Here is a 27,210-nt window from a genome sequence, read left to right as displayed (position 1 = left end):
TGAATGTATAAATAATATATAAATATGTGTATCAAGTAAGTCTGACATGGAAACCAACAAATGATCAGTAATGGAAAAATGGTTTGAAGAGACTTGTCTGTAGCAGTGTACCTGCATGGCAATCTCTGCTTTTTCTGCTGTCCTTCATCTTAGAGACAATGCCATTCCCTGTAAGGCTGCATTAATGAAGAAAACACCTACAGGAAAAGACTTTTAAAAGTGAGAAATATTAATAATCTTAATTCTGTTTATTTTTAATCCTTTCAAAAGCATCATAATATTTTGGACTAGGACCTAGTCAGGATTTGTATTGGTCTTTGCTTTGAGCTTCTACATAAATGCAATTCAGAACTAATTTCATCTTGCCTCAGCCCTGCTTCCTGGGGATAGATGTATTACCACTGGACGTGCAATACCATTGTGCTCTTTCCTCTTTCCCATAAGACAAGACATGAAGAAATCTAAGGCTCTGCTGATTTTCAGATTTTCTATCACCTCATGGAAGCCTGACGAGTACAACCTCTGTGTGGTACTACACAGCATCAGCATCAACTGGTTTGTACAGACTAATCTTGAAATAATTTCTATCACCCATCAGCAACAGAACCAATCATTACTTCTGAGCAAAAGAGTGAATTCTGTGGTGCTACTACTGCAAATGATTTCAGCACAAAAACTTGTTTCATGAAATGGAAGCATGACATTGGACAGAAGGAAACCAAAAGGATCACAATGAGTTAACTTGCTCTGCCATGTAAAAAAGTCTTATAATTCAGTTATCCAAGCTGAGTCTCACCACAACATAACAAAACAATTGACCTTCTAGCTGGCTGGTGAAGCTCTAATCCATTAGCATGTAGGACACAGCTTGAAGATGGAGCTAAAATGTAATTATTAGCAGTGTGTATATGCATACATATATATACAGACACATAAAAATAATCACTTCAGTTTATTACACAATGATATTGATCCCTAGGCAGCTAGACAACATGAACTGATGCACTGTTCCCAGCTATTAACAGTGCACTTTGTGGATCATTGCATGCTAAGCACAGAGCTGGATTCATCTCCAGCACAGCTCCACTGCTGCCATTCCTGTCCCCCAGCAACAATCCGGCCTGTTTCACCATCCCCTTCATCATTCTATTCTATTACAGAAATTCAAAATGAGTCCTTTGAAAACTACTCATATTGTGATAAACAACCATATTATTTTACTGGAATAATTTAAAAGATTTGCTACATTTAAACTTTATATTAATGCCTCTGTTGTGAAAATTATATAGAGTTCAGATTGACTAGCAGTCCAAGGAAAACTGCCAAAATCTGATGTTCATTTGTAACATTTGAGAAAAGCCAGTAATTATCTTTCTACTGCAGAATAGTAAACATTGTTACATCTATAGCTTCAAGATCATTAAGCAGAAGCATGTGTAGTGATAAACAGAAAGTGCAAAAAAGATTCACACAAAAGCTCCTGAGAACGAGACCTGGGAACTGCCAGGAGACAGTCAGAGTCAGCCAAAACACAGTAAGCTCTTTCTTAACCAGATAGAATTTTCCCATCTGAAAAAAAAAAAAAAAAAAAAAAAAAAATTAAAAGCTCCTATGTGGCCCCATCTACACTTTCCAGTCATGATATGGGAGCCAGAAATTTGTCCGTTTCCTTCAAATGCAGCAGGATGTTCTCTCCCTAGGACATAGCTAATAAGTAATTGTCAGATACAGAAAAAAAATCACAGCCTCATTTAATTGAGGAGGAATTTAAGATCAGAAATTGTCTGCAATCTAAAACCAAAGTTATATCTCAAAGTTTTGATTGCCAGACTGATTTTGAAAACCACACCTAAGTGACTTACACAAGTTAAAGAGAGGGTCAGTAAAAGAATCAGCACCTAATTCATCAGGGCATAATGCTCTCCATAGCAATTTCTGAAGCCAAGTTATATTTCTTTATGTACAAAATGAAAGCTGCAATTCTGAGCAAAGATGAAGTAACTATTAAAGAACACATTACAAAAATACTATTTGCCCATGATCTTGTTAGGTATTAGAAGGACTGATGATCAAATAGGAAAGAAGAGGTATCAATGCAGAACAGCAGCTTTTCAGAAGACATCACCTCCCTCGCCTACCAAAGCCATTTGGAAAGTAACGCAGCTGTGTTCTATTTTATAGTGGTTACAGAGCCACTAAAATACAAAAGCAATAAAACCACATTTAGCAACACTAGCTGTATTTAAAAAAATACAGCAATGTAGATGGTGACATTTTAGTCATACTGCCATTTGCTTTCACTTTCATTCAAAATCACAACTTACCCTAGTTTATAACAATCACAGTACAAATTATTCCTGCCAAACCACTGTAATTCACAGTTTTAACATCAAACCAAATCCTTTTTTTTTTCTGTGTAGCATGTCCATAAACTTATATACATAAATACAAATCCATAAGCTCTGTATCTGATCACTTCTAGGATTGAATACATAAGAACTAGAAATAGTTTTAAATACTGGTAATAATTAATCAATTTCCATATAGCATATAACAAATTCTAAAAACACAGATTAATTTCTTTTCAAGAAATACTATTCCCAGTCTTCAAATACGGTCTTTTATTAAGTTTTTCTACTAGGAAATAGATTTCTGAGAGCATTAAAGCATATCATAGAATCTTCTGGGCTAGAAGGTACCCTAAAGACAATTCAGTTCCAGGAACACCTTCCACAATCCCAGGTTGCTCCAAGCTTTGTCCAGCCTTGCTCTGAACACTTACAGGGATGGGGCAGCCACAGCTTCTTTGGGCACCCTGTGCCAGGGCCTTGACAGCCTCACAGTAAACAATTTCTTCCTAATATCCAAACTAAACTGTCCTCCATCAGTTTAAAACCATCCCCCCTCATCCTGTCGCCCCATGTCCTTGTGAAAGAGTTGCAAAGAATAGAGAGACTGGTAAAACAATAGCTCAATACTACATCATCATTTCCACAGCAAATAATAAGTCTGAATAAACACACTATTAATACAAAGATCTTTTGTTATTCTAGTGTATACCCATCTAAGGTTTTGGGAGAACAAATTTGATTTCTGCTGATTGTGGTACATCCATTTATGCCTTAAATTCTAGCACAGAACCCATTGCATTTTGCATGGAAGTGCAGGTATTTGGAACACACAATTGTGTGTTGTCTAAGAGTATAAAATTGTCTAAGAGTATAAAATAGTGAGGATCACAGAAAGAAGCCCTGTTACAGTAAGGATAAAGCACAAGACAATAAAATTCTAATTATCCAAAACTGCAGCTCACCAAGATCCAGCTGTGTGCACAGGAACACACACAAATGTCAAATTTGCGACTCCGGTGCAAATCCACCTGGAGGGGAAGGCAGAGGCAGGACCAGGCCACAGGCACAGCCACACAACCCACCCTGGTCCTCCACCTGGGCCATGAGAAACACAGCTCCTGTCCCACAGGACAGGAATGCTCCTAAACTTCTCCTGGCTCACGCCAGTGCACATTACAACATTAATGTTGTCAGTGTGATTTTCCCAGAATGCGGTCGAGTGGGAAGGCTGCCCTTTGAACAATTCCAGTTTCTAACAGAAATGTTACAGTGGCTCATATCAACGCAGCTCAGATCTCAACCAGCTCACGGAAGGGTTAAAAATAGAAAGTGCTATCCACTGGTTTGCTCTGATGTTCCTGGAGATATTGTCACTGGATGTATCCTCAGAAGAATTCTATTCAACACCTCTGTCTTTAAGTACAAAGCTGTAGGCTGTAGCAGCTTTAGGAAACATAAGTATCCTTTTTTCTGCTGCACAGTATCTGTGTGTGAAATTCTCTAAAGGGGTTTAAGTATTTACCCTGAACACTATCAGACAGTTTCTAAAATTTTCCTTATCCTGTTGCAGAAACACTTCAAAGAGAATCATAAACACAGTCTTTTGTGCTTTCAGCACACATGTTGTTTTGGAAGCTTAAGTACTGAATTCCCTCAGAATTGTAAATAATTTTTTTCCTCAAAGACGTGCAATACAACTTTACTTTTTTTTTTTCTTTTTACAGTTTCATTGTGATTCTACTACAGACAATGCTAAATCCTTTCTCCCATTTCTGACAGCTAAAAATATTAGGGTCAAAGAAATTATTGCCAGAAAAAAAAAAAAAAAAGAAAAAAAAAGGAAAAAAAAAGGAAAATAAGTCTCCAGGATCAAGTTTTGTTGTTGTTGTTTAAGATAAAAGATACATTTCCAGAAACATCTGACTTCCAGTGTACATAAAATATAATCTGCCAAGAATACATTTATTTGAAGGCTCTGGCCTAAACAGATAAGGAGAGCCCCAAAAGACAATAAATATGGGTAAAATTTGGGTTTTTGAGCTGCCATGTTGCTCCTGCATTTCACAGCTCATTAGGCAAATCCAATCACCCATCGCCACATGGCCCTCCAATAAAGTGTGACACTGCAATATCTGAGCACCACGGGAAAACCAGAAGAGAAATTAAAATAATACCTCAGAGTTCCTGGAATTTTGGCTGACAAGGTCAAACCAATTCAAGTGTCAGTTAAGTTGCTATGCAATTTCTGAAAGAAACTAAACAACCAACCAGCCTGTTTGTGATCCCATTATCTATTTTTTTAAAAATAATTGGTTAGTTGTTTAAAGTGCCAAAGTCTACAAAAGCTAGGAGAATTCCTTGTAAAAGCATATTTTTTTTTTTCTTAGAGCTTTTCATGGTTATCTGGGAATTGAAATGCTCTTGATTTAAATACATATTTAAAACCTTGCTTTAATTTTGGAGAAAAGAAACGGCTCTGGGCTGAGATTTTGTAGCTCAAGTTTCAGTGTAGACTCAATTCTAACTGTCAGGCTGTAAGCCCCTGATAATAGTGGCTTATAGCTGAAACTATGACATACTCCATATATAGCAATAGGAACAAATAATGAAACAGACCTCAAAAAGGAAAGAAAAATAATTTTACATTAAAATAGCCTTGCTCTCTGATTTCCAAGTCAGCTGTATAAACTGATAAAAAACCTGTTATTAAGAATAACAGTAATAATGAGACTAAAGACAGTTTTTAGAAAGTTTTGATGAAAATCAAGATGAAATATACCAGCCTCCATGAAATGTCACTTTCATCATTCCACTTACACCAAGTGTGCACACTTCTGCTTTTGCACTACTACAAATTAAAAGGTGTGCTGCATTTCATTATCATCAGCTGTTTTAAGACGCCAAAAAATGAAACAAATGGTGTAACAACTACTTGTGTTTCAGTTATCCCATTAAGAAATTACTTCCTCAAGATCTATGTTTCATTCCTTTAAGTAGTGCCTTCACTGTAGGTAGTGAAGCAGTTGTGCTGTTAAATGCAACTCCAAGTCACTCACACTTTTCTCTACATTTCAGTTCCATGCTTTCTTTCATCTTCCTAAATTCCTGCATAAATAGGTGGGATTAAATGGAGCCTAGCCCACCAAACATAATTATATATTGTGATTTTATACTGCAATGAAATTGATACATTTTAATAATGCCAGTCTTGGCTCTTTCCCACTAAAGTCAATAAAGGTTGTTAAGGCCAACTGCCATATAAATACATTGCTACATTGCTAAATGGACTGTCAAAGCAGGAAATACAGTTCACACCATATAGCACTGTTCGGGTCTTTTTTGTTTTAAGGAACACTAGATATATTTTTAAAAGCCTTCAAAAATCCAACATGCAAGTGTAGCCATATATGTTTACTTTTCATTCCACAAAAAAAAAAATAATTTCATTGATTTACATTTTACTTTTCTCATGTGAATCAACCTAAAACAAAATAATCAAAAAAAGGCTGTCAGACTTCTGCAGTTCTTACAGATTTGGTATGGTGGTTACAGATTTTCATAGCTAAAATAAATGTCAGATTGCAAGGTTTGCATGATATCAGACCCTGAGAGACAAATTGTCTCTCCACTGAATCTCAGAACAGCTACAGCAAGACTTGCTCACATCACATGAGATTTCAGCTTTTCAGACTTCTCTTTACCCAGAAAGCAAAGCCTGTACGGTCTTTTTTCAAATGGTAACTCTCCCTTTGAATTCTGCAAGCATTTATCCTGATTTTGCAGGTGATAACGTGTTAATCTTGGATGACTTTTAAAAAAAACCCTCCAACATATGAATGGCCTTCATATTTTCAGGGGATGGAGAGAAAAAAAGGAAGATTGGTTAAACTGCTTCAGATTTAATGGCTCATAAATTCATGAGGTAATATTGTGGGAAATGTGATGTTTTATCAGAATGTCATTCAAATGAAAGGTTTAACATTTACATCACAAGAGTGAGCTCTAAGTAAAACTATCCTCAGGGAAAGAAATGCCAGGAATAAACATTATGATAAAATTGTGTGCCTGCTATAATGTAAAAAAATATTTCATAAAGCCCACAGGTTTGAAGACATTGGGCTAAACTTCTTGCAATATCATACTCTGCTGTGACAGAAGAGCAATTACAATTAGCAGAATCAGAGATAATTTTTGAAACTTTCTTCTTTATAGCTGCTTTATTAAACAAAGGGAAAAGCAAAAAAAAAACCCACAGAAGGTCTCTGAGACTGACTTTTGTATCACTCTAGACACATATATAAAAAAGCTATGTCAACAGTTGTTCAGCTCACACACAAAGGAAAAACACATGCTTAAATATTTCCTTTTAAGAAATCATTCCTTTTAGGCAGCAAAGACCAACAATTCTAAGACGTTTTACTTTAAGCATTTTATATTTCTTTCTCTTTTTATTTTTTTATGAATCATCCAGCTAAAGTTACAAACTTGGAGGGGAAAAAAAACCAAACAACCCATCGACTGCAGACTACTGGGTACCTTCAAAAATACCCTTTTGATTTAACTTAGCTGTGCGAGCTAAGCACGCAGCAAAGGAGTGAGTTTGGACGTTAAACTGCTGTTGAATGTGTTAACCCCGATTGATTCCCGCGCTGCGGAATCGCGGCCGGGATCGCTCCCGCTGCCCGCGGGTGGATCCGCGCGGAACCGCGGCCCAACGCTGCCCCCTGCCGGCCCGCCGCGGCCGCGCCCCCACGGCCGCCTCCGCGCCGCGTCTGCCCAGAGCCTCGGCGAAACAGACATTCCCAATTAACATTCTCCTCTGTCTCCTCCAATAGCTGAAATTAATTGTGATTAATATGTTATAAGTCATAAAACATTAAAGCAATCCTTAAAATATAAATTAGAAGCAGCTTCTGTCTTGGCCCGAGCTTGGGTTTGCTGATAAATATCATCCCGAGGCCTGTTGAAAGGAGATACACTGACGCCACCGGGTTTCTAATTAGAGACACATGGCAATGTCACACCAATTGCAGAAAACCTAACCCTTGAGAGTTCCAGAGTTTGCTGGTTTTCCATGTTTTCAACACAGAATGGATATAAAATATCAAACATTCTTGTCTCTACCTCATCTAAGCCTGTGTTAGTAAGAGAGTAAGTTGTCATTTGAAAGAAAAACAAACCAAAAGATTTTTTTTAAATTATAAGGGTCATTCAAGAAATGTGAGCACGTAAGAACACCAATAAAGAGGGGGAAAAAATAACTGAAACACATAAGTAAGTTATATTTTCTCTCCTTTTGTAGGAAAATTCAATGTTCACTGATTTCTTGTGGCAACTGATTCCACAATTGAAATATCCACTTTTCCAGGCGTGTTTTCAGAGTCTGAACCAGCCACTGCTGGGGCAGCTCCCACTGCCGGCGAGCAGCTGAGTCACAGCTGTGACTGTCAGACTCGGGGTTCTTGTTGCACCTCAAACACAGCCCTGACACAAACGGTACTCAGCATCCCCAGCTACAGCACAAACTCTTCCAACCAGTACAGGCAAGTTGAGGCTAATGTATGCTGTGGCCAGCAGAAATGACCGAGAAGCAGCTTCTGATGCAGATAGATTGAGAGGTGGACAATGGGTTTGCCAGCACAGCCCCTTCTGAGTGCAAAACCAGCAACAGGATCGCTAGCAACTGCTCTGAAACTCTGACAGCACAGCTCTCACCTGAGGCTCTACATGGACAGCAGCAGCAACAGGAGAATAGTGTTCAGCACTGGATCCCTTTTCAAGGAATGCACAATGTACTTTGAAGTACCCAGAAATCATTATTACATTTATTCTTGAAATAAACCCCTCTTGTAGGTTCTGGCTTTGGTCTAAGTGTGCAGGTGGACCACAGACAGTTGTACTTCCAGCTCACCAATTTTGTTCTCAGCTTTCCTCAGACACATCAGCACTGCCGTCATGAGCAGAGGTGTCTGTCAGGGTGTTGTACAAAAAAGTTGACAATGCACAGTATTTGTGTGGTGTAATATATGGCTGTCATCTTGTGAGGCTCTAAAAGGCTGATTTGAAGCTTTTATGAGGCTTTCAAACTTTAAAAACAAACAAAGTCGAGAACTAACTAAAATCCTGGGGTTTTGGATCTGATTTTGCTCACATTTTTTCTGGCTACTGGGGGATAAAAGTAAGAGGAGACAGTGAAAGGCTGACATTAATTCTGCTTCTCATATGTTCTGAATAAAGTCTAAAACCCATTACTGCAGTACAATTAAAAACATAATTGTGAGTGCTCTCAAAATTAGGCCCTAGAGGCTTTAGACTTTAAAACTAGTACTTACCATAATCTCCAGTTTTCTCCAAAATTCTTCCAATTTAGCCATAGGCTTAAGCCACCAATCAGTACACTTCAAATACCTCTTGCCTTGGAACCAAAACTGCCTAAGCCACTCAAATTCAACCTGCAAGATAAAAACATATCGCACCATAAACATCCACAGTCCTTATCTGGGGCAGGAATGGGGTAATGCAAGAATCCAGCTCTACCTGACCAGTCCCATAGAGAAGGCGACAGTTACCAAAGTCGGTCATTTCTAAACACACCCTTATTGTTTATTTCTAAATACACCCAGCTGTTTATTTCTATTCCACATCCATTTGTGACCTGAACTACTCTCTTCAAACCCAGAGACGTGCAAAACTCAACTCTTTTTTTTTCCTGTTTTTCACATGGTGTACATGTACAACAAACATTAAAAATTCCAGCCAAACATGCACCAACTCTGGCTTATTGTGATCAATACTGTGGGTTTCAAATTGTTTCAGTTATAGAAGATGGAAAAAAGCTTGCAATAATAACATTGCTAGAATGCAGCCCAGTAGATTTGGAATGAGAGGGTGGCACACAAGGAATCCCAGCCTCTCATCCTTCACCAGACAGCCCAGTTAGCAAAGATGCTGCTTTTCTTTAAGAGTAATCCATAGTTCTGGTCTTTAGAATTCCATATTTATCTTTGTTGTGGTAGTTATGTTTCACACTGAGTTCAAAGCTGCTTTAATCATTATTTGTACCACAAAGAAGATTTGTTTATCCCTGCTCAGCTCTGAAGATGCAAACAAAGACAACCTACCAAGGTGAAAGAATAAAGAAAACTGCCCAAAGCTGTCACCTAACACTCCCTTTCCTGCAAGAGAAAACTGAACAGCTACAGAAATCTGAAAGTGGTCCAGTTAACATTAACTAAAGGTTTGGTTACATTAAAGATTACAATAAAAAATACTTAAATTTTCACTGTATAGAAAGAATAATAAAGCACAGGTTTTAGTAAAATATAACATGATTAGTTTGCAGACACAGATCTTAAAATGTGTTTAAAAAGTCCTGACTGCTAGACAGTGACTTTTTAGCACAGAAGTTTGATTACATCCTTAAAAAAAAAAAAAAAAAAAAAAGCTGAAGGAAACTTTGCTTCCTCTATAATATTAACAAGGTATGAAGGACCCAGTTATGGCTTGGTAGGAAAAAAAAAAAACAAACAACAAAAATAGTATATGCAGTTTTGGGAAAGCCAATCATACAGTTCTTCAATTAGAATTTTAATAAATTTTAATAACTGTTTTTTTTTTCTCTTCACTTCTTTTTGAGTTTTTTGGCCTCTACCATGTGCTGTCTGGCAAACAAGTTCCATGAAATTAATCACAAGGCCATTAATCAATGAAAAAAAATTATTAAAATCAATGTTAAAATATGACTTATCATAGATCTATTTCAGTCGATCTGATTTTTACCTGGTCATATTGATTTTTTGCAATAATCTATGTAATTTCACTCTAATTGCAGTCTGGCATATTGGCCAAAATTTAAACGTATCTTGATCCCATTAAAAAAACATATAATTTGACACAAAAGAGTCAGTTTTTTAGGTCTAAGACAAAGTAGAGAAACAAGCTAGTTGATTTTCTGCAGGATTAGCTGGTCTCATCAGAGGTCAGTGTGCACCTAATTGCAACAAGAGGCTGTTAATGATGTGGACTGCCATCTCACACAGCTATCAAACTCTGCTCTGCATTCATCTCACAGCATCTCTCTTTAGCTCTAGCCTGGGTTAATAAATTGGGTTGGGGAGAAAATGTTTCACCCTCCAAGATGGTCACTAAACTGCTTGACAAGTGTCTGTTCTGAACTGTGACCTCTGAACAGATAACTGTTGATTCTGAGAAACAAAATTATCTTGATGAGGCAAGAGTGACATGATTTTTCTTCTGTAATAACTTTTCTCTCAGGAACTCACTCCTCTTGGCTTGTCTCCTTCCATGCACAGGAAAGGAGAAACTGTACTAGTAAAAAACCCTCAACATTAAATACTGGAGAGACACAAAAAGCTCATTTCTAGACCTACTGGAACAGAAGTTAGAGAACATTAATCTTCTAAGACAAAATTCTCAGGTTAACATCTCTTGCTAAGGATTTTTAATTTGGAAACTCCTATACATGAGAAATAACTTTAGTTATCATTAGAAAGTATTTTACATGACTGAAGAGGACACAGCTTAAACATATTTACTATAAAAATATATAGGCTAAGTGTCTCAGGAATAATTATCATCTTTTAATTGATCTTCACTTATGATTTCCACCTGTGCAAGTAAGCTCAGAATCAGGCCTCATGTCTAATCTCAACATATTTTCAAGCTGTCCTTTAAGCAATGATTAAAGGCCAATTTTAGGTTATTGTCAGTACTGGGTAGTAAAAGGCCAACAGTAGCATTTGACATTTTGTGAGGCAATGCTCCTCACTCAATTATTTAAAAGTACTGATTATTCAATGCCATACATGTAGGTGATCTATATTTTCTTCTGCCATACTAGTAGCCACCAGCCATGCTCACTGCAAGGTGCTAAAACAAACTAACCTTCCTTTGGCTGCCTGCACCTCTCCCCTTCTCCCCCATGCCCCATGTCTGACACCACATCCCTTCAACTCAGCTAGCCCAGGTTTCTACTTCCTCCTGCATTCTCCAAGCTCAATTTATCTTCTGCCATAAAAACAGATTTGCTGTAGGCAAAAGTGACTGTACCTCACAACAGGGCAACCAATTCAGTCTCTAGTTTCAATCATGGTAATCAGGATCTGATTATCACAGCTGAGCAAACACCCTGATGTGAACAAACCCCTCCCTTTCAAACTTAAGTATTTAGTTTGAAACCTGTCATATTTTCAACACAATCCCATGACACTAAGAAGATTTCCTCTGGTGTTTTTTTTACACTGAGGAAATCTGAATATTAGTTTGGTGCTGGCAAATACAGAAGCCTTGAAAGTACCTCACACCAACATGAACTATTAGCAGATTTTACATTAGTCAGAGCAAGAAAAATTTTCTTTGAAATGTGAAGAACATCTGGTGAAGATCTTTTCTGCAGATTTATTTTTATATGTATGAGCATTTACATGATCTGTCCAGCAGTATTTAGTTTGTGGTTTTCCCCAGGTGCCTGTAGCTCTGTTTGGGATGTACTCAGCAGCTCTATATCTTTAGGAAAGCCAAACAGGAGGAAAGTAGCAGGAGGAGCAAGAGGCTCCCATTCAAAGAATTGTGCAAGATCATTTCTTTTGGGATAAATTATTCCTGACCAAACAACAATCTGACTGTGACTGTGTGAGCTGTCAGGCTACTGTACTCTACAGATGCCAGGTATCTGCATCTGTTCACCCTTCTACACTCCTGCCACTAAAATATCTGTGCAGACTGCAAAGCCATGAGCTACACAGACAAACTGCACATGAACACCCTTAATTAAGGTTATCTTCACTTACAACTACAAAGTACACACTGGGAGCAAAGTGACTCACACATCTAACACACTGCACATACCTTGCAATTACTCAGATATTCCTTTGAAGGCTGTTTTAGTGAGGGAGACCATGACAACAAAGCTAGGTTAAAAGAAGTATTAAACTTCCACCTGGCTGCCCACCAGAGATGCTAAAATCCTCATCAGGTTAGCATCTTACTTTTTCAATAGGAATATTTCTGTCAAGACATCCAAGACAGGGCCCTGAAAAATGAACTCTGGGAAGTCTAACATCAAGTAAGGACACTCCCCAGATACTCTTTTAGAGGTTTCTCTGCCTACCAAAAAACTGGAAAAAAATGAAGTCTCCACCTATGCTTCAGACCCTCGGTTCAAACACACTTTATCAGCACAGCAAGTCAATTTTCCTGCCCAGGAGTACAAAAGTGAAGGCACAGAACCATTCCTCATTCTTTCAGACCCGCTCTTAGGCTTTTTCCCTCGAGCAGACACAGATAATTCATCCAGGCTTCATTTGGCAGAGCAGTTAATTTCAGCACAGACTGTGAATCTGCTAAACTAGTAGATTTCAGCTTGGTACTGTGATGGTTCTGTTCTGGTTAATGTTCTCTGATGATTGCTTTGGAGGTAGCAGCAAGGGGGTAAAAGAATGAACCCGTAGCATTTCAGGAAGATAAAGAACCAAGAAGAATGGCTGCACCTATAAGAGTTAAAACTGAAGAACTTCAGTTATGACAATATTTAAAAATAAAACACAACAATATCACCACCTCTAGACACTATCTCATATCAAGCTTATGATCTCTGGTTTAGAAGAAGATTTAAAAAATTGCAGAGAGCTTTATGAATAGCACAGAAAGCTGTGTATCAGAAATACACAGGAAACTGGGTGGCAGTTCTCCATTAATCCTATCAAGATTTGGATTTTAGTGCTATTTTGATTTTACATTAAAAACTCTTAACAAACTAAGAGTGTGAAATGAAAGGCTCATTTTCATCAGTAAGCAGTTTGATTCTTTTAAGAAACAAAACAGCCTCTTGTTCTTCCATCTGTCTGATAAAATTTGAACCTAAAACCTGTATTAGTGCCTGAAAGACAAAGATTTATCATGCAAGAAGGTAGGAAGCTTTTATATGCAAGAGAAGTTGCACTAGCTTTACAGGTCTTTATATTTTCAGCTCAGTGATGTTTGAAAAAACAAATAGGCATTTACCATAGAGATAAGCCTCTAGAAATTATGTCTACTTGTGCAGCAATAAATTAAATTTAAGTAGCACTCTAAGAGCAAGTGAAGATTTGACCTTGGGATAAAAAATTAAGGAAAAAAAGAAGAAAAGAATAGTAAAATAGGTGCATGGATAGTCTCTTTTCAAATTAAATATAGATCCAGTGTGTCTACTAAGTCCACCATAAGTACATGTTAAACAAGGATTGCTGTTACAGTATATCCCATATGTGTAACAGGAAACATCCCTGTATGTCACATTGCAAAATTATTCAGGTGACTGCAAACACCAGGGGCTACTCTCTCACCTGATGTAAACAGCACATGGCTTTGATGTTAAAGGACCCGTGCAAATTTATACCAGCTGCGCCTGTGGCCCTTGCTGTGCAAACCACATATGCGTGTAGTTTTATGGACTGAGCCTGATTAATGTTTTGTAAACCCCTGCATGCATCAGACTTCTTTAAATTGCCCCAGGAGCTGTTTTGGCAAAAGTCAAGGGCGCAAATCTTTTGGCAACACTATGCTCCATCTTACCAATGGTAAACACAATACAGATAAAAATGTGTTCAACAAAGTTTTAGTAGCACTACACAATACTGTATTCCTCAGTAGACAGAAAATTCAACATTTTACACAAATTCTAGTTTGAGTGCAAATGACCTTTGTACAACTTCTAGTTTATCTTAGTAAAAATACTGCACAGCTCCAAGTAAGAAAGCACTTCCAGCTTCAGTGGAATACTGTCAAAGTGCATGAATACACTTGTATCTTTTGTAGCACTAAATGACCTGCTTAAATATGTACCTCACAATTATCTCCACTGTATTTTCTTCAGAACATACTTCAGAGCCCACACTCACAATTGTGCCACCTATAGCATTATGCAAAAACCTGGTTCAACAAAAGCCAGGGAGGAATAACTGAAAAAGTCTACCTACCTGCTCCTTTCCCTCTAATGCTCTAATCCCTTCTCTTCCTTTCTGTTAGAGAAGCGCTAGAGTAGTCTGTGTGAGCACCACACTGTCAGTTCTGGTGTAGCATTTTGTGAAACTTCTCTCACTTTACCAGCAGAGGGATCTTAAGAAGGAAAAATGAACACTTCCACAATAATCCCAATTACTGTACCCAAGTAAAAATGTCATAAAAGCCACATTGCAAACTCATACAAAGCAATGCCTTGTAAGGAGTTGCACACACTTAATTGCTATTAACTCCATGAGAAGTTAATGCACTGCTCAGACCTGGATGAAGTATTTTCAGTGTAGATCACCTCACCTCATTGTGTATTTCTTCTGCTTGCTTCACCACTGCAGCTTCCAGTGATTTCAAAGACAAAGCCATTGAATCGGAATCAGTCTGTAAATTCTGGAGTGCCAGTTCACACTGTCCAAGTATGTATTCCAATGTTCCTCTTGAAGACTATAAAGATACAATAAAAACTTATATGTAGTCACTTCAGAAAATGTGTCGAATTTGTATTTCTCAACTACATTTCATCAACAATCCATGAGGCATGGTGCAGCACATTCACAATTCACATCTGATAAGCTTAGCTGGGAGTTAAGGCCAACCACCAATATAGAACCAAGTGTACCTCAATCAAAAATAAACAACAGCAGTTAATGAAAAGAGTTTGAGTCATAAGCATAACATGAACCACAATTCTGATAAGCCACCACAGTGCTGCATACATGGCACCAGGATATTGGCTTTACAGGGGACCAAACAGTGAAATGGTTTTGGTACTTACATCTGCCACCCTGTGAGTTGAGCTGAACCGAGGTGATAAACCAGCCAGAACACAGTGCTGGTGGGTCATATTGAGATCATCTAGGGACAGATTAGAGAACCTTAAGTACAGGGAAAAATTATACTTAGTAAAAGTTAATCTGGTTGAATATGAATTAAATACACTACTTTTCTTGCTTTAATGCTTAGAGAATTCAGTCACATAGCTCCAATGTCTTGCAGAGCACAATAACTATTTACTATCCCAGAGTCAGAAATATTTCTACTTACACCAGCTTTCTCCTATACAGTTTAGAAGTGGCATTTTCTCACCTCTCATAGGGAAAGTCAACTAAACAAATTAGTTCCTCCAAAGCTGAGGAGACTAAGTATAGACTACTGAGGAGACTAAAGAGACTACTCAGAAGTTGCAATCTGTTTTCCCAAAAGCATTAAAAAATACTGAAAGTTCCTGAAAAAAAAAAAAAAGCTACAAAAAAAAAAAGAATTTATGAAAAAACTATTTCCTATAGACACATATGAGGATAAATTGCACAGAACCCAGTCTTGCAAGGGCCACAGAACATCATAATCTCTGGACATCACAATATTTAAATACCACAATCACTTTCAAGAAGAATTGTGTCAGAAAACAAACCTAAATACTTCCACTACCCCTTTCTGTGCCCATTCTTTGTGGCTGTATGTAGCAAACAGAATTTGAAGCATATTAAAAAATACATTTTAGGTCATAAAAGATTGCAGGAAAGATTTGCTTTCTTTTTCTCCTAAATATATATTAACTGGAAAGAAAAATCTCTCTTTGTTAAATTGGCTGTTGTCCATCTGGCATTAAAAGCTTTTATTCAGATACAGAACACTACACCCAGAATGCTATTTTGGTTTTAGAGCCAAACCAAAGCTGTTTCATTGCCTGGTTACCCATGTTGGAAGTACCACAGTGATCTTGTGGGGTTCAGTAAAAACAACTCTGAAGGAGTCAGCCTCAGTTTTACATGACTAAGCACTGACCCATGAGGTCTGCAACACCAAAACAGAGTCTTCAGTACAGAATGCAGGCTATTGTTCTCCATATGGGACTCACCTATCAATAAAACTCCTCAGTGATTTTCCTGTTATTTACAGATAGCAGATATATTTTGGAATCTGGATGTTGCATATTCAGTTTTTAATTGTGGAGGCAAGTTCACATGGTACATCTGTCTCTCCCTGCACTGTACTGACATTGGGGGTTTTCTGCCTCTTGTTTTCTCAAAATACATCCCTCCAGCACAGAACCTCATCTCAGTCCTCTCCTCTCCCTCAAACTACTGCCAGCTCCTCCCTTTTCTCTCTGATCCTGCTCTCAGTCCCTGCTCCTGCTCTGTCCCCTCTGGGTTTCTTCTGAAAGATGAATTACTTGGGCTCCATCAGCAGTGCTGAAAGCCTTGTGCTTACACAGCCTTTGTTAAAAGAACAGACTAATGGATTTGTCTGTGTACAAACACTGAAATAACACACAGACTCTTAATTCTCATTCTACTACTGAACTATCAGTGAGCTGAGGAGCCAAAGCACTTCAAGAGGAACAGTATGACACCCATGTCACTGCCAACTATTGCAACATAACAAATAAAAGGTATAAAGATAAGAAATTCTTAGCCAATCCTTAAAGAAGTGGAGGATAAAAGCCTTAAACTTATTACTTGGAGGTAAAGTATATCCCAGGAAAACGGAAACCACAATAAAAAATGGCTCCCAGAATTACCAACAGGGATTTATATAGTCTTTTCTATCTTCTCTAAAGTGTTCCTCATGACCTTTTTAGACAGTTGTCTTTTATCTATTTCAAGAGGCAAATAAAAGGTACAGTGGTGTTTAAAGCACTGGCAAAATCTTTGATATTCTAACCACCAAAAATATCTACAAACAACAGTAAAATGGAATAGACTTTTGCTATTAATTTTCTTAACTACCATTAACAAACAAGAAAACCATGCACAAATAAAAATGAATTAAAAGTCTAGAAATGAGAAAAATAGTGAATTTAAAAGAAATATGTCAGAGTTCTCAAACTTCATGATCAAAGTTTGGTAATGACAAATACATTCCTGGAGTTCTAAGTCTTAATAGTAGGGAATATACAATTTGGATCAAATGTGTACTCAAAAAAAAAAAAAAAGGAGGGGGTGAAAAGCTCCAACACATTCAAGATGCTAGAGAGCAAAGAGGGTTCAAGTTAGTTTGTGAAAATAGAAGCAGATTAAATATCTAGAAATAGTTTAATGAGTCACTTTATACATGTGGAAGTGTTTCCATTAAATACTTAGCTTTAACCACAAGCCAACCTCTGCAATGTGTGCAACCTACTTCTGGTTGGTTATGAAAATAATTTTTTGATGCTTCTCAAACTATAATTTGCTGGGGGTAGGGAGTGGTATAAAATTCAAAGTTCATCTTCATGCTGTTTTAAAACCCTAGCCTTCAAGCTAAGAGCTTGATCTATGGGAAACAGCTGCAGAAAAGTAAGTCTGCCTTTGAAAGAGTCCAGAATGTATTTTTGCTAGAGTATGTTTTGAAGTCATGGTAGGAAAATTAGTGAAAATTGTAAATCTGCTTGCAAATCTGGTCATGTCTAACTCAAAGATTAGGGAAAAAAATTCCAATTTAATAGTAGGACCATGACAAGTCTAGTTAAGCATGCTCTAGGACAGAGCAGATGGGGCCCTTTGCTCACCTCCACGCGTTTTGGATTTATTGCATGCACCCAACACGTTTCATATTAGACACCCCTTGACTGTGTACTTGAGACAGCAGGGTTCAGTGTGCACTTCCTCTGCAGACCAATATATTATTCTAAATTAAACTAAAGTGTTTCCGTTTCATGAGTGATATAAAGTTTAGATTTGAATTTTTAGGCAGCAGACTTGCAGCCATTCACTTTTTCTTCATATTAAGAAAAGCCTAAAAAAATATTTAAAAAAATCTGTCTTACTGAAAGTAATTTTGAGTTTTTGTTGGTTTTGCTTAATAAAATATAATTATATTATTGTAACAGCTTTAATGAAGAAAGGACGTGATAACCTTATGTTTAGTATTAACATACATCTAAATTATGGCTCATGATTTCATCTGAAGAGGGCTGCTGAGAAGGAAGATGTAAATTTAAATTATAAGACATTTTACTTAATTTCTCCTCAGAATAACAAAAACCATTTATAAAGCCAATGAGGAGAGGAACAGAAACATTATTAAATGTCTACTAGAAATGCTAAAAAAGAAAAAAAAAGGGGGTTTTTTTGTTACTTTGCTATACCAATTGATCTTGATTTACAAGTTACTGTAATTGCACGTTACTGTAAAAAATATCCAGTTACCACAGTTTCTTATATAGATTTGTATGTACCACAGGAAATACTAGTGGTATTACAGGTACAGGAATTGATAGGACCTGACTTTTAAATTATAAGCAACATATTGAATGTGATGTTTCAGTATTTTCAACATTCATATAAAGCAGTAACACTACACCACTCCAGCAACTGGAAGAACAGACCTACAGAGTGGCTGAGTTCTGTGCTAGGGTGCGTAAGTCAGTGGTGGTCACAACCAGTCCTCCCAGTCTGATCAGTCAGTGCCTGTACCTGAACCACCACCAGGTGCAGGAGTCTTCCTGTTCTATTTTCTACAAGTCCTGCATTCTGCCACTGCTTTTAACATAATTCCAGTAAGAGGATTCTGCTTACGGAAATGAGGTTCTGGAATACAGCATGTACAAAAGCATAAGACAAATGAATCTTCTTTTTTTATTATTGCCAAGTTTCTTTTTTTACAGAGTTTTCATATTTTGTCTTTCAGTTGTCAACCTCAAGATACCCCTTCTTAAAAGTAAGTGCAAAAAATCTGAACAGTAAAAAAATATACTGGAGCTATATATGTTTCCTTATTTTGTCTTTCACTCTGAGTCAAAATGATAAAGGCAGTTATGCTACACAAAGAAACCTAATAAAAGGGCCATTTTGAGAATACCCTCTAAGACTATTTAGAAGAGTAATTTTTTTTTCCCAAGTAATTGAAAATGCAGGGGAGATTAAAAAAATACCTGGCCTACAGAGCTCAAATCTGTAGCTCTTCAAAAGTACTAATAAGAAAGTGATTTACACATCATCTTCAAAAGAATGTTTAATATATCCTTTGTTTCCATCTAAACATGCTCATGATGTTACTCATTAAATAAACTAACTTTCTGATCTACCCTTCTCTGAAAATACTTTAGTCACTATATAAATTCCACTTGGGAATAAAAAACACCCTCGTGATCTGGTAACTCAATCAACTACAATCTACAGTATTTTGCAATAAAAATACTAAAGTTAGTCCCCTTCTTTTATTAAATACTTTCTGAATCTCTTGGCCAGCATTGCTCTATATGCTCAAAGTTTCCAGTCAGGAAGGATTAGATAAGAAGTTTACTTGATGCCCTAACTGCACTTCCACAAAAATAGCTTATAATAACCTTTCTAGGAATGTTTAGCTGCCACTTAGACTTCATTTTCACTGTCCCTCTTTCCTTCTAGGCTTCTGCTTAATACACTTACAAAAAAGGGAGGCACATGCAGACCACTATGCCAAAGGATCTCACATCCTAACACCTGATCTTTTCATGTCTGAACGTTCTTCAGAACACAGTTAGTCCAGTACTTCTACACAATGTTTCCCTGATGGCAGTGCAGAAGACTTGATGAGATTAACTCAGAACAAGGAATGGTACCTGGTTTTTATGATGGCTTATAAAGGAATTGTTTTTAGTACATATACTGTGAAAGGTAAAGTTCAAAAGACTGTTCTGCCCATAAAACTGGGAGTGTGACAAGTCATTCTAGGGACACTCCACAGAATATGCCTTCCAAGTCATAATCACATAAGCAGGGAGCTCTGCAAGAGCTCACAGTCTTCAAAAATGATGTCTGTCAAGCCAAGACACTAAACAGGCCAACATGATGTTATCAGAAGCCCTGTTCTTGGTTTTGTGTGATTTATAACTAAATTTATTTTAACAAAAATGATAACCAAGAGAAACAGAAGCCAAAAGAGAAAGCAACAGATTTAGTGTCAACAAACCTTAGCTACAGTTCTCGTTTCGTTTCTTTCAATGGATAAACCTTAGCACATGAGCTCAGCTGCTCAAGCAAATTAACTCAATTTAATTTTCTTTTCTTAATCCTCTGCGCTTGAGACATTGAGACTCATTCTTGGAGTAAGACAGCTGTGTTCGTTATGAACTTAGTATAATCCCACTATGAGAAAACAGCATGCTTGAATGTAGACATAGTAGCAGAAGGAGAGAAGTGTCATGTGTAAAACTGGAGACTAATAAAATATCCTCAGATTGGCAAAATGATTGAAACCTCAAGGACTGTGGTACCAGAAAACTTTCAGGCATTCATTCACATCTTACATAATATAGATGTCACTTGATAAGCCAAGCTGAAGAACAGAAATTTATTTGTTGAACACAAGAGATAATGCAGAAAATCTGCATTAAGAATATAAAAATAATCTAGAAATACAAGGATGGGATGGATACAGCACAACTGTTGGTAAGATCTGGGGAAATTCTAGTTATGGCCTGAAGCATAACTTGGACTAGTAATTCTGACTGCACAACAGACAGAAAATGTGAAAAAAGACTATTTCTTTAGTAGCTATAAAGTAAAAAAACATTAAGAAAAAAATTTCCCCAAAATACTTTGGAAGTAGGCAGAGTAGGAGGAATTGACTCTGTACTCCAGCCAAATTTCATGTTTTTCTAAATAAGATAAATCCTAACTGCAAGGAAGGTATGGTAACTTATTTTAACACAAGTGTACTTTTCTCTATTTTCAACAGACAGTTCAACTTTTTAGTCCTTAAAAATTACCAAGCATCAAGTAGATGTCTCCTTGGTGAAGTGGCACTGCCAAGCCAGGTGTCTCTATGTCCCATGCTACCTTCAAGCCTACGTGCCAAACAGCTGGGTCTCTTCCCTTCAGTTCCTGCTCATTGCTTTCTTGTACAGCTGAATCTTGAGAGAGAGAAAGAGACCACAAAAATGAGGGAACAGGTAAGAATCATAAATAAAAAATCTGGTTTAGACTTAAAGACATGCCATATTGGTACAATCTTAATAGGCTTAAAGATTTGAGAGCATCCATTTGCTATTATCGTCATCTCCAAATTCAAAAGTATCCAATAGGTAAAAGAAGAAAGAAAAGCCGTATGAGATCAAGAAATTTTTTGCAACCAACTTTATCAAAATGAAAACTACCAAGTTAACTACCAAGTGAAGGCTAATCAAGTCAAGGCTTGTAATGGACTTAAGGTTTTCTGAAATTCTTAAGCACATGTAAGGGGAGTTTTAGCTAAGCATCACTGATTTTTTTCATTACTAAAACTACAAGCATGGAAGAAAAAAATAAAAAAATACAGCAACACTGATATAACAAAAGATAACTTCTGAAAGAATTTCAAGTCATGAAGTGCCAAAGCATTTTAGGAAAAAAATCATTTGTTTATCTACTTGCAATTTCAACAAATCATAAACTGAGGCAAAGGTGAAATAATGGTTACAAAACACAGTCTAGACCAACAAAGCAAATCTTGGAACAATCTCTGTCATTCTTTTCTTAAAATTACTAGTCAAACATGCTAGATAACATGTGCAAGAGCCAATGAAGCTTCAATACATTTGTCACAACACTTTTCTTATCATTATGCAACATGAACGTGTTGAGCTTGGGGAAAAAATAATCCACTGCATAGAAATAGTATTTAGAGCTTAATCCCTCAGAACTATTTTCATAAGCTTACTTCACTGCAGTATAAATTGAAAGATACAGTCAGCATTTATAACAAGGTATTTGGAAGCCATGGTGTAACAGTTTTACAGCTAAAGCAACAGTGCATTTTGACAGAGGAGGGATGAAGTTTTAATAAGTAGTTGGCACAGAACAGTAGTGAACAGTTAGAAATTAACTATGCACCATGCCCAACTCTTGCTTAGAACTTAGCAACTGTGTCCATTTCACTGTCCACTTGAAATGTGCTTTTATGTAATAACTTTTGAAACCTTTGTCTTAAGTAAATTCTAGAAGAAAAATATTAAAGTTGTATAGCTCTTATTATAAGAGGCACACACAAAGTGTGACCACAAACTCACACTTTTAAAATATTCATGTCATTCATCTCACCTTGTTACTGCATGTTGTTTAGCTGGGGGCAGCCGTTAGAAAATTAAGACAATTTATTAACTATTATATCAATGAAGTATTATCTATATTCAGGAAGTAAAGCCGATTAAAGAGCCAATCTAAATGTTCTTAAGTGAAAATTCTTACAGTCCCCAAGTTCCCTCCCTTCACTGCTGCAGTGCTCATCCAACTGAAGCTCTGGCTCAGGAGCAGCTCTGGGCCCTTCCATCAAGGAGCACACAAATGAGAAAACAAGAGCTAGCAAATACTCAGAAAAATCAATACTAAACTCTTCAAGGGGCTTTCATATTTTCTACCCTGTTCAGATAAATCGTAACTTAATTTAAGAAAAATGTTTTCTGAAAACTGCAAATAGGATGGCTTTCAAGGCATTTTTAATGCAATACATCATGGATATTATAAGAAGTAACCTTTCTGGGTTAACTCCGTTGTGCTGCCTTCCCATTCACTTTGGCAGCAGCACTGTTCACAATATGGCACCAATAAAATATAGAACTACAATCAGAGACAGCAATTTCAATCAAAGTTTCCTGGGGTCTCCTCATAAATCCAGCACCTTTGGAATGTGCTCGTTAAAATGACTTATTTTTTGCAGTTTGATAAATTTTTTATTGCTTAAGTACTGAGTTCAAATACAGCTCACAGTCTCCTTTTCTCTGTATTCTCAATTATTGCACCTTATAATTATCAGCAGCAATTGAAACTGATTGCTCCTAACATGTTATTTTGGTAACAAATGGAAGCAAGCTGCTACTTGCTTTTAAATGCAAGCTACCCTAAAACTGAGAGCAAGGGAAAAAGAGACACCTTAACATTTGTGGCATATCCCCAAGTAGCACTGACAAACTTTTACATAAAAAGAAGTTTTTATTAAATTCTCTGTGACACCTCAAGAATGATTTGATGCTGTATATTTATTGATATAATTACAGTTGCCTTTTAAGTGAAAACATTTGGATGTAGGATGCATCTAAATCATAAGTATTTGAGAATAAGTCATGTGAATAAATCACGGATCACATACCCATCGCCTTAACACAAACATATTTTGTAGTAAGCCATACAGAAATGGTCAAACATACAAGTATTTAATGGTAGTATAACAAAACTATGTGCAGATGAATTCTGGTCAGCAGAGATTTACAGACTTGGGCCTGCAAATAAAATGGTGTAACGAAGTAAAATCTTACCACAACATAACAATACCTCATCAAACCTGTAATTATGGAAGAACCATGAAAGAGAGAATGTAGCTGCAGAAAATTGGCCACAGCATTATGCTTTTAATGAGACAGCTCAGATTTCAGAGATGTTCCAAGCACTAAGATTTGATCTTATCAGGTTTGGGTCAGGGTTAGGTTCACAACAATATGAAACTTGTTTTCCTGGAACTACTTTGGTTATTGCTCCAGAGCACAGAAAGTAAAAGTAGCTTTGAAAGGCTTCTTTGCTATTTGGCCCCAAAATCTTCCAGTGAGAGACTTTTTGATGCTCTGAAACCTAAATGATCTTTATTCAAGTCAAACTGTAATGCCAAATTATATCCTAAATGTAACCTTACATACCATTTCTTAAGAAAATAGAATCACTGCCAACACATTGCTAAGAACAAGGACTGTAAACACTTACTTCAACATTAAATCCAACTGACCATTGTTATATTATTTTTTAAGAGATTGACTAATTTTTTTCCAAAATGTAAAATAATTTGGGCACATATTCCTCAATTAAAAATACATAAATTTTTGGTGTCTTTCAATAGCAATTTATATATGTTACATGCAAGAAGTGAAAGAAGCAGAGCATGCTTTGCTTCTCAGCACCTGATGGGAAAGAAGTATCTACCCAAAGTTATTTCTTCTACGTCATTACTGAAAAGCCATAGTGTAAGAGGTTAAATTCTATTAACATTTACATTTTTCTTGCAACTGACATTCACAAAACCAAAAAAACATAAGATTTTGCCAACAATGCTCTTATCAATTCATGTTTGGAATGCTGTATCCACATAAATCAGGAACAAAAGCAATAAAATAAGAAAAAACAATATTCTGTCATCCCTTCATTTCTGAAGGAGAGGCTATATTTCATCAGTGAGAAGATGTTTAAAAGAGATCCCACAATCCACAACAATTTATTCAAGTGATGATTTCTTTTTAGACAACAGGGATTCTAATATATTATTGTGAAATTTAGTGGGTCACTAGAAATGTGTGGCTTTCAGAACATAAATCAAGCTGGTCAGAGTCTACAAGTTAGAGCTATGACTATTTCATACACTTATCCATTTCTTTAAAAGTAAGATAAAATTTTCTACATACCATTTCTATTATTTCAATAAGTAATATTTCTGTTATATTATTAATCTTAGAAATTATTCAATCCTGTAAAAAACATCTACTCTATGACTTTTATCCATTAAGCAGTAGATAAGGAGGACTACTGTCAACTATAGAGTTAAATTGACTTCGATGCTGAACAACTTCTGTAGTTTCAGGTTTATTTTAATATGATAAGAAACATACATCTGTAGTTCATCTCAATTATCTTTATTCCCAATTAAATTAAATAGCCATCATTAGGCTACGTGCCAGGATTTTGCTTCTAACTTCACAGAGTAAAAAACATACAAACCAGCCTTTTACAAAAGAAACAAGCACAAGACATCCTTGAAGATTAGTCATCACTGCAACTAACAGTAAGTTTGTTAAACCTTTTAACATTACCTTGTCAGCAGAGCCAGTTGTGTAGAAGTTCAAGAGTTAAGTAGGCCTTACAGCAAGAAAACAAACAAGATATGGTAAAGAATCTACAGAATACTACTTATGTAATCTCTTCCTCTCTGAGAAATCCAGGTAAAAGAAAGGTGGACACACTTCAAGTGTTTACATTTTTTTCCATCTCTGTAAGTTTGTAATCTTTGAAACAAGTCTCTACTTCAAAGAACATCTTTAGAACCAACTAGTGCTCTGCTAAGTAATAAAACTTCCTACAAAACTTACATCAACCTGATGGAAAGCTAGTCATTATGAACTTTCATGGATAAAATCCAATTTTTGAAAATGCCCTTTTTCTATTGGATTGCAATTCACTTTTATAACTGCAGCAGGAAATAAATATGGGTTATTAGCTTATTACATTAAAATCTATTTTTACCTTCATGCTCTCAGGTGACAGGATACTTGTAAGCTAATGTGTTATTAAAAATGCTGAATTGGTCAAAATTTGAAATTCCCGCTCTTTGATAAATTCTGAAATATAAATTAATTCCTAATACTGTTAGTGGTAGTATAATTGAACACACATTCTGTAACCTATTCAGTTGTGCATATGCACCCTGACTACAATTCATGCACTTTCATGCAGCACACACGCTAAAAGGAAACGTCTCAAATTTTGATGAGGCCCCATTCTCATCACTTTGCAACCTACTCTTAACCTAATGTAATGTAAGTAAAAGCATCAAACTAAATGTTTACCTTATTTTGTTGTTAGAATTGTGCCTCATTTGAAGTTGCTTTGAAAGAGTTTTACACTGGAAACAAGAAAATAAACACTGATGCCAATTAGACTATCAGCTTGTTTCAATATCTTTATGTTGATGTCTAAATTTCTTTTCTGGCATATTGAAAACTGCTTCTACGCCAATTAACACTGATCAAAGTTTCAAACATGAAATTTTCATTATGGCATCAAACAATGAACAAATGAACACGAAAACAAGTTGTTTCAATTACAGTAGTACCTGTTTTAATGCTATTTAATCCAGTAAGTAGGTACAAAACAAATACTGATATAAAGATGTACATGGAAGTAAAAAGAAAACAATATAACCTGAGTTGTGCATCTCTAAACACTCTGACAGAGCTGCCATAGCTCAGTAAGACCCCCTGACTCAAGGGCTGCTGCTGCTGCTCAAACTCTGACCACCTGGGGATTGTGCATTACAGCAGGGTAGGTCAGCACCAGCCACGCAGCTCTGGAAGCCCAAGCTCCCACATGCCAAGGCTCCCACAGACCCTCAGCGTCCACTGGGGATTTGAGGAATTGGAAGCTGACAAAACAAACATGCAAAACCTGGCAGAAAAAAGAATCAAGCCAGTTCCAACAAAAATCAACATGCTTAATTTGTGTTTTCATTTCCCACTGAATCAGTGTTTTCTCTCAGAAAATTACTAATCCAGTTTATCTACATCTTCTAAGGGAAAATAGCTCCAACAAAAAAATTCTGACCACAACTACTCTTTTTATTATGTATTCTGTAATGATTCTGTGACAGTCTTTTTGCACTACACTGAGAATTCAATGGTAATTCAATACTAAATGAATTGGAGTAAGTGCTAATAAAAGATGTCGGCATAAAAATGAAACATATTTATGGAAAATAAGAAGAGAAGTCAAGACATGACTCCACAAAGATATAACAACATTCTACAAAAAGATGTTGAGATCCTCATGTTTCACAGTTATGGAAGACCTGGTAATATGGGACATATTGAGTCTTTGCAGAAACCATCAAAACATTGACATTATATAGAACTGGAAAGAATAATACAAACATTAATGAGCTTATAACCATCAACATTGGAAGGCTGTAAAGAGAAATTCAGAAGAGCAAAAAGACAATCCACTTCTCTAAAACCAAATCCTCTTGGATGCACTGGGTACAAAACTTTAACACAAAGAGATATTTACTGACACTTCAGTTACAAAACCATACTCCCTCCAATTTATGAACAAGAAGGTCATTGCTTTAGGGATATACAATGACAACCCTGAGCACAATGGAGTGAACTGCTGACACACAGCCGGACTGCAGGACATCTCTCCACGATGCTCCATGG

General features: G+C 36.6%; 1 protein-coding gene across 12 annotated transcripts in view; it reads right to left on the bottom strand.

The window, feature by feature from the left end:
* Window positions 1–27,210, bottom strand: part of FTO (FTO alpha-ketoglutarate dependent dioxygenase) — a 226,295-nt gene that overhangs the window by 151,919 nt on the left and 47,166 nt on the right. For 11 of the 12 annotated variants that reach the window (XR_014957894.1, XR_014957895.1, XR_014957896.1 and 8 more), the window contains 4 exons: window positions 21,037–21,180; window positions 15,139–15,218; window positions 14,664–14,807; window positions 8,684–8,803 (listed from right to left, as the gene is read on the bottom strand). Coding sequence is in view for 9 of the 12 variants with exons in the window: in XM_021555037.3 (XP_021410712.3) it covers window positions 8,684–8,803; window positions 14,664–14,807; window positions 15,139–15,218; window positions 21,037–21,180 (488 nt within the window). In the remaining 3 variants the exon portion in view is untranslated. Of the gene's footprint in view, window positions 1–6; window positions 7,187–8,683; window positions 8,804–14,663; window positions 14,808–15,138; window positions 15,219–21,036; window positions 21,181–27,210 lie in introns of those variants that run through there. The other variant, XM_085589602.1, reaches the window with a different exon arrangement.

The sequence above is a fragment of the Lonchura striata genome, chromosome 11 (assembly GCF_050655825.1).
Source record: "Lonchura striata isolate lonStrDom1 chromosome 11, ASM5065582v1, whole genome shotgun sequence".
Taxonomy (NCBI): Eukaryota; Metazoa; Chordata; class Aves; order Passeriformes; family Estrildidae; genus Lonchura; species Lonchura striata.
Note: the sequence above shows the minus strand (reverse complement) of the source record. Positions and strands in the feature narration are given on the sequence as shown.